We start from the raw sequence: 11,958 nt of genomic DNA, 5'->3' as shown, positions 1-11,958 counted from the left end.
AGGGAAAGAAATAAAAGTTGAAGGTAGAAAACAAATTTGGTGTCTGCAAAATAAAGGAGGTTTCATGAGCAAATGCAAAATTTCATTTTTCTGTTTAAAGGACAGTTCTGACCAGTAATTCTCAAACTAGGACAAGGCATATGGGTGGACTGTGGAAGAAAGTGCAGTGACAGTGTAAGAAGTTCATGTCTACAAGATGTACTTCCCCAGACTTGCCTCTTTCAGGTTCTCTTGGAATAAGTAGTTCTTCCTCTGAGGCAGAGGACATCTTGCTGGGTGATTCCCACCATCCAATCAGGGAGGCAGGAACAATTTTTTTCAACTTCCTGTCTTTTGCCTGTGGGAGTCGCCCTCTTCAGTTCTTTTCCTGCCTCAACATGGACAGCAGCTTAGAGCAGGCTTTGCCTTTGTCTAATCTTTAAAACTCTAAATTTCTTTTTCAGCCTCATATATCTTCTATCTTAACTACTTCTATATACTTCCTGTAATTCTTTCACTGTTCTTCCCTATATTCTAACCCTTTTTGGAGAACAACAACAATGGTATATATAGAGACTGTCTTCAACAGTGGTGGCCATTTTAGGAGACAGTGAGGGCTTTCTTCTGCTGAGGAGCTGAACACCCTCCTTATTGCTGGTGCCAGACAGGGCACAAGAAGAGCTGGCATGTCCTTATTCAGGCTTGCCTAGGCTACCCTAACAACAAAAAGCACACCAAAAACAACACCTAATGGCTGCTGGAGACCATTGTCTGTGAGGCTGCAGGGAGATTCCTATTCCGTCTGCAGGCCTCGGAAACTAGCAACAACTGGATAATAGAGACAGGAATCTCTGTGGGGCTCAGACAACATGCCAGATATTCAGCATTCCGGTAATGTATACAAACCCGGGCTGTTCTCCTTGCCTCCTGATTTCCTTCTCTTTTTAGAGTCCAGGAGGCTGCTGAGTGCCTTCCCACTCCATAAGCGATGTAAGCAACATAGCTTCTAATGAGAGCCATCTAAGCAACTACTCAGTGCACTAAGGCACCTTTGCTCATCTCACTACATGCTAAGTCCAGAGGTAAGACCTATACTTGTTAAAAAGTCAGACCATTTGGGGATGCTCTTGACAAGACTTATACTGAAACCTGACGTACTAGACCATTCTGATAAGAGGAGTTTTGGGAGTTACTTCTTTAGTTTCCATTATGTCCTTCTGAGATTTCACAAGGATAGTAGAAGGATGAACCGAGGTTCTTCCAGACAACCTTCAGAAAATAATTATTAGCGGAAAAGATAAACCAACCTGTGGCCATAAGCCATTCAAAGCATAACTTCAGACCCTTCTGGTGGTGGTGGGGAGACGTTTTCTATACTCTGGGACATGTAGTCCAAATCTCAGTCAGACAATTGGTCCTTACAAAAAGTGGACTAGAGGATACTCCAGGAAGTTCCTCAAACCCCACTGGAACACCCCCCCCCAAGGGTCAGAAAAAGCTTGTAGAACTCTTGCCATTATACACCATTTCTTAACATTTGGGCCATAGAACCTGTCCTTCCCTTAATAGGGGGACAAGGAGATTTCTCCCTTCATGGTGACAAAAAGGAACAGATATTGAAGGGCAGTTTTAGACTTAAAATACCTCAACAAGAGTACATTATTTCAGAATTTCATCACATTAAGATATTTCAGAATGGAGTCTCTAGATCATCACCAAGTGAGGAGTGTCTCTCTTCAGTAGATCTTGTTAATAAGATCAAACCCTGTGGCCAAGGTGCATCAAGACAGAAACAACTATATACTGTCTACAGAATTATGGATTCCTGGTCAATCTTCAATTAAGTTCTCTAGCACCTACTAAGAAACTACAACACCTATGTGTCAGGATGGTCACACTAGACCACTACAGCGGCTTCCAAGAGATTTCCAACTACAAGTTATGACCAAGGGGGACCCTTTCCATCAGGGCTCCCTTACAGTAAAGACCATTCTCACTGGGAAGACAGGAATGCTCAATCCCCTTCAGGTAAGGAAACACTGCATCACGGAGGTGAAACAGATCTTTCTCAGTCTTCAGTCTGCCTGGCTGGGGACAACGCTAGAAGACTCACCAGTACAGGGTTGGTGGTCTGGGGCAAGTCAAGCCCCCTGGAGCTTCGGACGATTTATCTGGCCTTCCTTTACCATCAGCCTACAGATACTTGGTCAACATGGTTTGATATTTTTAAATGCTGCTGCTATGTCTTCACTGTCACAGTGTTTCATGGATTTCTTTGTAAGCTTCCCTAAATGCCCACAGAGAATAAATATGGTATGCAACCTTTACTAGTGAAGAGTCCCCATCTACTCTCCCCTGAACAGCATCATGTGCCTTCTGATCTCTCCCTGGCACTCCAGATCTTCGACGTGGTCTCTGTGCTTCACACCCATGGGATCTAGTGCGCACGCGCTGGATCGATCGGTGCTGTAGCAAGCTCTTTTAATGGATTTTCGCACCCAGGCCCTCGGGCATGCGCAGGAACCCCACCGCGCATGCCCAGAGGGGTGGGCGCGGACATCCCGCCAGTTCCTTTCTTACCACCGCATTGGAAAGACCTCTTTCTTCGTCGGTCTGATCGGTTCGCTGTTCGCTTTTGTCTCACAGCTCTTAGGAAGTATTTCCATACTTTATTTTTCTTTTTTAGTTGTTTGTTCTTCAAAAACTAAAAAAAAAAAACTTTATTCTCTTCTGAGGGGAATTTACCTCAGGCCTTCAGGCTCCCCCCCCTCAACCGTTCCCGCCACTTCACTTCTTTATGGAGAAGAAGTGGGAATTTTTCAATAGATGCAAGCGTTGTGGTAGCAAACTTGCTCCTCCCGACCACCATACCCTCTGCATTTTTTGCCTTGGAGAGTCTCACAAGCCAGAGTCCTGTCGTCACTGTGCTCACTTCTCCAACCAAATGAGGAAGAACCGCGCTGCGCGCCTTAAAGTGGCACTGCTTGAATCGGCCCTTGCTCCTGCCTCAGTTATGGAGGAAAGACCATCTACATCGACAGCTCCGGCATCGAGACCTGCCTCCGATGTCGACCGCCCGACACCAAAGCTCCCGACATAGAAGGCAAGATTGTCCGCCTCAACGCCAATCAAAAAGAAGGCTAAGGCAAATACAGAGCTTAGGTCCGCAAAAAGGCACCTCCAAGTCCCTTAAGGCAGCGATGAAGGGGAAGGAAGCGGTGCCTGCACTGGGTGATGCCCCTGTAGTGCCTCCCGCTCCGACGGCAGTATCGATATTGGAGGCCCAAGTCCCTCCCCCAATACCGACCATCCATATATTGGACTCCACCAAATAGAGCCTTCTTACTCCGACATCGAAACGGTAGAGCTCCTAAGTCATCAGAGCATTCTCTGTCTCCTCCGTCGTCGACGGTATCGGAAGCTCCCAACATCGATCCACGTTGGCACCGATATACCTAATGTGACACGCAGCATCACCCTCCTCGTCTGCACACTCAATCTGTCGATATCGACGACCGACATTACAGGGACGATGCCCGCAGACAAGCTAATGCTTTGTCTCCCAGACGTCCACGGTGCAGAAGTCGCTCCCCCAGAGTCTTCCTACCCCCCCCTCCAATGTCATGGGATCAAAGACAGTTGAGATACCTCTATGGGGCTTATCCACCATCCATGCCGTGGTTAACTCCAGCGGGCTATTCTGATTGGGATCGCTATTCGACCCCCTCCGTCCATAGGTCGAGATCCCCCCACAAGTCGAGACCTTCAGCATCTCTGTTGCGTCCTCCTGTAGTCGATCTGTCCCACCATACTCTGGAACCAAGTTGACCTGTCAATCCTCCGGTCACTCCAAACCCTGTTGTCCAAACGAAACCAGTACCTTCTCAAGAGGACACTTTGGTCCACACACCACAACAAGACTCCTCTGACTTCATGGAAGAGGACTCAGATACAGAGGCTTCTGAGGCTCATACCTCTCCTGACCATACATCTCCCAACCAGGATGTCGCGGAGGACTTACCTGTATCTCCATCTGACAACCTTACCTCTTACACTGATCTGGTCAAAAGAAAGTCGTCCAGCAACACCCGCAGGCAACAGATGCTGTTTACGATATAGTTCAGCTCGATACCTCGTCCACCTTGGCATTGCCCATGTCCTCAGTCCTTCTGCAGACAGTAAAGTCACCATGGCTAAAACCTTCGTCTGCTCCTGTGTCCACAAGACGATTGGACCACATGTACAAAATCCAAGAATCAGATGCCGAATTTCTCTTCTCCTCAGCCAAACTCTATGGTGATAACATCTTCCTCCAAATCTAAGAGAACGCATTCAGCACCTTCTGACAAAGAAGGTAAGAAGTTAGATGCTTTCGGCAGGCACTTCTACTCCACAGGAGCGTTGGGAGTCAAGGCCACCAACTACCTGGCCTGTATGAACTGGTATCAGTACACTCTCTTGAAACGGTTCTCGGAACTTCTGACCCACCTCCCAGACTACAAACTTCGGGCAGCCAGAGTCATCCAAAAAGAGGGCATGGTGTTGGCAAAACAACAGCTCAACACTAAAGATCTTGTATACATATGTTCAACACTACCAAACATGTCCTCAAAGCATCTTCACGAACGATGGCTTCTGCAGTAGCTCTCAGAAGACATTCCTGGCTCCACAACACTAACCACCCGTTAGATACTAGGTCTTATGTGGAAGACCTCCCTTTCAACGGCCTGGGACTTTTCAATGCTACCACTGACTATTCTACAAGAGTTAGATAAAAGCTTATTATTTTCTCTGGAAAACATTGTCAGTTCCTCTTTCATTTTATTTGTAAATGTCTCATTTCTCAAAGTCCTTAAATTCAACTTCCATCTACTTCTTTTGCCTTCAGTTTGTAATTCCATATATACTGGCCTGTGGTCTGCATATGTCCCAGCTTGTATTTCCGCTTCTATTAAGTCTTTAGCCAAAACTGTTGAGATCCATATCATGTCTATTCGAGACCATGAATCATGTCTTGCTGAATAATATGTATATTGCCTTGAATTGTAATTTCTTATTCTCCATGCATCTACCAAGTTCAGTTCCAACAGCATTTGTTCTAAACTTTTTGGCATTTCTGTTTTTCTTCCTTTCCCTTTACTTCCTTTCTGTTTATCTTTTTCCTCTTCAGCAATTGTGTTAAAGTCTCTTATTAAACACAAATTTTGATAATCCTGGTCAATTATTCTCTCATGAAGCTCCTTATAAATTTTTTCTTGATCTTGATTTGGTGCATATATATTTATTACTAATATCTTCTTGTTCTGGTTTTGAATTTCCACCATTAAAATTCTTCCATCTTCTGAATAGTATACTTTTTCTGGAAGGAGTTTCTCTTTAACAATTATCGCCACCCCTCTTTTTCATTTTTATCTGAGGCTAAAAAAAATGTTCCCAATTTCTTATTTTGCATTACTCTCTCATCTTTTTCTCGAATATGTGTTTCTTGTAGCCTAATTATATCCAAGTTTTGCTTCCCCAATTGATGATATATTCTCTTTTTTGTGGTCCATTTAATCCATTGATGTTCACCGATAGAATCTTGAGCTTCCTTTTATCCATTGATCTTCTCCTTCTGTTGATATTCTCTTTGCCTGTACCAAAGCCGTGTACCAATTGGGGAATGTCGATGTGGACTTCTAATCCTCTTCTCCTTGGGTCTTACCGAGGCTTCTGCCCCTTCAGCCGGTTTCTCCCCCTCTTTTTTCTCTTTTTCTTCTCTTCCTCTCTCTGTTCTTTTTCCTCTTCCAGTCCCAGTTCTTCTCCATATTTTTTAAGGAAGTCTTCCACTTTAAAGATTGATGTAATCCAATACTTTTTCTCTTGCATGAAAAAAGCCAGACCTTCTGGGAGGAGCCATCTGTATTGTATCCCATTTTCCCTTAATAACCATGCCAATTTGGAATAATTCCTTCTCTCTCTCCACGGGATCTCCTTTAACACTTTTACTTCTATCTCTTGAATTTTGAGTGCTTTCGCGTTGACTTCTCTCAATATTTTATCCCTTGCCATTCTTTTGTGGAAACAAACTTGTATCTCTCTTTGTACCTTCATTCGTCTTGCATATGCCGAGTTCATTCTGGAATCAGGTAACTTCAGTTTTGGACCTAAAGGGGAAAAGGCATATCTTCAGGATAATTCAGAAAAAATGCTTTCTCTGCTATCATAAGTTTGGCTAGATTCTGGTCATGTGATACAAACTGGGTCTTCGTGATCAACATCTGTCTGAGAAAGGGAAGGGCAATGTCAGTTGGAAGGCTTCTTTGTGGTTAGGTACCACTTAGATTACCAACTGGTAGCTGGTATAGAGTGAGACCTGTTGCCATAGAGAAGATCCCTTAATTAATACTCAGGGAGGCCCTGATCTCAGAGAAAACATTCTTTCTCTGGGAATGGAACTATAAATGTCTGAGAGGAGATAATCTTCCTTTTTGTAGACAAAGAGGCAAAATGAGGGTGACCATTTGCCTTACCTGGCAAGAAGGGGCAAGATAAATGGCTATTGAGATATAGGGGGTGGATTCATAAAATTTTTTGGATGTGCACTTTAATTTGATCAGTGAAAGGCGGTGCACAGCAGTACACATGGGATTCACTCCCATTTTCATGTTAGGTTAACGTTTAAGCCTCCTAACTGGAACAGGAGGGGTTACAAGGTCTGACCATCCCATCAGAAGCACACAAGCAAAGCTCCAGGAAACGAAGCAAAAGCAGTGAAGTCTGCGTTTGCCAGCCTCTGTTTCCTGTGGTTTTGCATCCATTCCAAGGGTAACACCAGCGACTGTACAACTTGGTTCACTTCATATTTTATTTACTTGTCTTAGTTCTGTAATACCTTTTAGGATTTTGATATACAATAGAATCTCTACTCAGGGGGCCCGACTGCACATTGCATGAATACACCAGAAGCTCTGGAATGGGCTGCATATAGCTGGCCAGGAGGAAGTGTGTGTGTTAGTGCATCCCTCCCCAAAAAGAGAAAGCTCACAGTTCTATCTGTGCCTCAGGCTATGGGTAGAAAAAGAAAGGGCACTGCTTGAGTGGGGACATGCTACCTCATCCATCAGGGAGGGAGGGGCATGTGGGGCAAATTCTCTCACAGACACAGAGTCCCTCCCTCCGCCTCTTGGGCAAAGACAGCAAGAAGGAAGAAAAATGGAGCAGCTCTTTTACAGGGTTTATCTTCTTGCATGCTTCTCCAGTGCCACACTGTTGTCTGCTCTCTGGCTTAGTAGAGGGAAAGGTACCAGGGTTGGGGGGAGGCTGTAGAATGAACTAATGGGTACAAATACCTTGGACTTCAAGACTGTCTTGACAAATAGGCTGGCCACTCATCAGGTACAGGATTGTCAAAATGTGGTTTGTTTCCAGAACTGGTCAACTGTTATGAGTTGACATCATTTGTTTTTCAGACACAGCAGTATAATAGAATAGATCCTATTTTAATGTCTATGTTTTTTCTTTTACAGGAATCAATGTATTACTGACTTCTTCCAGCCCGCTCCAAAACAAGGTAAACAAGTATTGTAGGTTTCTTCTACAACACTGATATTAGGGCCTCATTATATGTGATATTTTTTCCTACAGTAATAGTGGTGTATGTAGGCACAGGAAAAACATATATACCCATGTGCACCTATGTGTGTGCAAATTGTGCAGATGGCTTTTTGCTTTGTAACATGTACCATGTATGGAAGCAAATTCCCATATCTAAGGTGCAATTATGAATATGTGTCACATGAAGCACTGTGTATCATCTGGTAGGTTCTCCACCTTGTATGTGAGCCACTGGGCTTCTAAGCAGTGGGTATTTATAGATAAGTATCAAGTTCAAATCAGGAAATAGAACCAATGCGTGGTCCTTATGTAAAAAAATGACCGCACACGAAAAAACAACTCTACAGGCATTTTAATCACCGTTACATTTTAACTGAGTAGTTATATAAAAGGAGTAAAAATTGATGAAAAAGAAAGTTGGGCATGAGTCACTAACACTTTATGAATTCTATTGCTCCGCTTAAGGCAAAATTCAAGGTATAATTTATTTTATTAAAATATTTATATGTTGCGTTTCCCTTGCGGCTCAAGGCAGCTTACAGTTCCAGACCCTGTACATAATGCAACAACCCCGTTAATCCACTTCTGAAGAACCTTGCGACTCAAACCCCAGTAAAAGCCTTAGGAAATCAAACAGCCCTACATCATCTTCTAGAGCAGCTCCCTTCATCAGACATGAGAAAGCTTATGTCTGACAAAGGGAGTGTCAAGGGACCCCTCCTCCCCCGTACCACAATCAGATCCAAATTCCTTCTTCCTCCAAGGATTATTTGCACCTTAAAATAACTGGGGAAATCAGTTCATAGATTTTAATGTTTGCTTATGGCCTCTGAAGTGAGATCTGAATCATTAAGTAAATAAATGTATGACAAAACACATTTCAGAACTTCTCACAAATAATAATATAGCTGGTTGGGATCCAGGGATCAGTGTTTTTCTAATTGTGTGCATCATTAACTTTTCACTTTGTTTCTGTTACTTCTGTTAATAAAGACCGGACTGTGTTATGTAGTCCAGAAAAAAGAAATGGGAAGGTTGGGTTTCCAGTCCCACATGCAGATCATCCTAGAAGCAATGTATCTTCTCCAAAGCGAAATAGAAGAAAGAAATTTCTACCGCCACCTGATAGAAGCCCCATAATTGATGCATTTTTCAAAGGTGCCAAGATAGAGAAAAAAGACAGTTCAAATAATGATGGAGGTTCTATAACCAGGGAAGCCACATATCCAAAAGTTGTGGTGCGGAAACTCTTTACCTCAGAAGGATCTCTGGACTGTTCCTCCAAAGATGATACTTGTATGAGGGATGTGGAAAAGAGCGAAAAATGTCCTGTTCAAACAAGAACACCATTAGTAGAGAACAGTAGAGAATGTAACATGGAATATATGGATCTAGACACAGTCAGTTCTGGCTTGAACAAAAGGGCTTCAGCATCAGAAAATGACAGCCTGAGAAAGGAAAGCCATATATCTTGGTGCCAAAAAACAGGTTGCTCCAAGATGCTACAGTCCAGTACAGCCAATGCTTCACATCAGTCATCAACAGAAACGCTTGGCAGTGATAAACAAGTAAAGAAAGAAAAAAAGATGTTGTTTATGCAGCAGTCTTCTGGTTCTGTAAAGAAGTCCTTGGCAACTAATATTTCTCAGCAGGTAGGTTTAAAGGGGCAGTGAAGACCAAAGGAGTGAACTGTGACTTCTCATAGCAGGCAGTGTTGTAAATATAAATATAACTTACTACTTTATGTAAAAAAATGAAGCAACTTTTCTAGTATCCTGAAGCATTTGAGTAATGGAAGGTGCCTCAATCTAAGATTTCAACAGGTAGATGATGGGCTTGGATGTGGTCTCATATTTACTACTTGGCATTTTTTCTACATTCCAATTTCATTCTGATTCTCATACTTTCCAGAGAGTGGTCTGAGGGCCAGAAGTGTGTATTGCTGCAGAGATTTCCTGCAATAAAGACTTCACATGTTTGGAGCCCAGCTGAATCAGACCAAAGGTTCAGCTAGCATCCTGTTTCCTGTAATGGCTAATCATATGCTTCAAGGAGATCTACAGGCAGGACATGAAAGCAACATCCTCTTCTATTACCCCACTGCAAATGGGAGGGGGGTACACAGCTGCCAGCCCTGCAGTTTCCATTCAGTGTGTAGCTAACAAATTTTTGATAGACTGAGATTTTTTTAAACCTCCTGTTAAAACCATAAAAGCCAGTAGGCATGTATTCACATATAGCTGAGATGCTGTGTAGCTGTTGTCACTCTCATGGAGTGACTTAGCACACCCGAGTGCTAATCAGTCCCATGCCTTTCCTTTCCTTTCCAGAAATGGTGGGTTCTAGGTATCTATAGAGGATGAGGGGTTTCTTATGTTTATGCATGCCTTTTTATCAAATACAAATGGTTTTCTGACCATCTGTTTATTTATTTTTATTTATTTATTGGATTTTTTACCCCACCCTCCCAGCCAAGGCTGGCTCAGGGCAGCTTATATAAAATCAGTACATAATTTACAATAAAACATGAATCAAATTAGATTAAAACAATTCTAAAATCATTAAACTATACAACTCAATAAAGTACTAGTAGCATTGATTCCCGATGGCTGTGATTACTCAGTCCACTGTTCTTATAGTTGGTTCCTCGATCTTGTTTTAATTGTCCTTCCGGTGGCTGTCTTGAGCTGTTATTAAGAGTTCCGGGGAAACAAAGGGCTCTCTCACCTTCAGCTTTCAGTTGTTAGTTGTAAACGGTGGTGGTTAATGTTGGTGGCAGCTCCAAAAGCCTGGCGGAAGGGAACTGCATGAGGTCTCGCAGGGCCCTGATCTCCTCCAGGAGCTCGTAACACCAGAGTGGAGCTGCCACCGAGAAAGCTCTGGCCCTGGTTGTTGCCAACCTGGCCTCCCTAAGACTTGGGAAGGCCAGTTGGTTCTGGGCCCCTGATCGCAGTGCTGTCTGGGGAACATGTGGGGAAAGGTGGTCCCTCAGGTATGCAGGTCCCTGGCCATGAAGGGCTTTAAAGGTAAGAACCAGCATCTTGAAATGGATCTGGTATGCTGTCAGCAGCCAGTGCAGTGCCTTTAGCACAGGCTGGATGTGTTCCCAGATAGGGAGTCCCATCAAAAGCCTGGCCGCGGCATTTTGCACCAGTTGCCGCTTCCGGATTTGAGACAAGGGCAGACCCATGTAGAGAGCATTACAGTAGTCCAGTCTCGAGGTGACCATCGCATGGATCACTGCTGCCAAGTCGTTGCATTTGAGGAAGGGAACCAACTGCCTGATCAGCCGGAGATGATAAAAGGCTGATTTGGCAGTGGCTGCTACCTGGGCCTCCATTGTTAAGGAGACATCTAGGTGCACTCACAGACTCCTAACCTCCAGTGCTGGCACCAAAGGAGCCCCATCGAAGGTCGGGAGCGGTCAGACACAGGACCTCCGTCTTCGTCAGATTCATCTTAGCTGGCTCAGTCTAAGCCAACCAGCCACGGCTTATAACGCCTGGTCCAGATCTTCCAGTTTGGAGTCAGACTGGCCGCCCAACAACAGATAGAGCTGAGTGTCATCTGCATACTGGTGACACCCCAGCCCATGCCTCCGGGCAATCTGGGCAAGGGGGCGCATATAGATGTTTAAAAGCATTGGGGACAACACTGCCTCTTTAGGCACACCACAGTCCAGTGGGTGCCTCTGGGATAGCTGTGCCCCTAGTGCCACGCTTTGTCCCCGACCTTGGAGGAAGGAGACAAGCCACTGCAAGGCCAGCCCCTGTATTCCAGCATCGGCGAGGCAGTGGGTCAGTACGGGTGGCTGACCATGTTGAATGCTGCCGACTGGTGTAACAACAACAGCGCTGCCATTCTGCCCTGATCCAGATGCCTCCGGAGGTTGTCCATGAGGGCGACCAGTGCCGGACTGGAAGGGGTCTAAGATGGAAGCGTCATCCAAGAAGCCCTGTAACTGAGTTGCCACTGCTCTCTCTATTATCTTGCCCAAATAGGGCAAGTTGGAAACCGGCTGATAGTTAGCCAATTCGGCCGGATTTAAAGATGGCTTTTTCAAGAGAGGGCAGACCACTGCTTCCTTAAGTTCTCCCGGGAACAGCCTCTCCAGGAGGGACTTGTTGATAATCTTCCACCTTGGAGCCCCTTGTGGCTCGCTTTAATTAGCCATGAAGGGTACGGATCCAGGGAGCAAGTGGTAGGGTGTACAATTAGGAGCAACTTGTCGACTTCCTCTAGGCTGAGTGGACTGAAGTGATACATAACTCGACTAGAAGACGCGCATGGAGCCTCAAGTTCACTCACTGTATCAACTGTGGCGGGGAGGTCACAGTGGAGCGACAGGACTTTATCTGCAAAATAGCTCGTTGAAAGCATTGT

At 44.5% G+C, this 11,958-nt stretch overlaps 1 protein-coding gene across 1 annotated transcript in view; it reads left to right on the top strand.

The window, feature by feature from the left end:
* Positions 1-11,958, top strand: part of SLF2 (SMC5-SMC6 complex localization factor 2) — a 50,270-nt gene that overhangs the window by 7,554 nt on the left and 30,758 nt on the right. Inside the window, exons 2-3 of the mRNA XM_015420112.1 lie at positions 7,488-7,531; positions 8,569-9,227. Coding sequence (XP_015275598.1) covers positions 7,488-7,531; positions 8,569-9,227 — 703 coding nt within the window. The remainder of the gene's footprint in view (positions 1-7,487; positions 7,532-8,568; positions 9,228-11,958) is intronic.

Source organism: Gekko japonicus, unplaced genomic scaffold (assembly GCF_001447785.1).
Source record: "Gekko japonicus isolate JY-2015 unplaced genomic scaffold, Gekko_japonicus_V1.1 scaffold29, whole genome shotgun sequence".
Taxonomy (NCBI): domain Eukaryota; kingdom Metazoa; phylum Chordata; class Lepidosauria; order Squamata; family Gekkonidae; genus Gekko; species Gekko japonicus.
The sequence above is the reverse complement of the archived record's forward strand: the minus strand, read 5'-3'. Positions and strand labels throughout refer to the sequence as shown.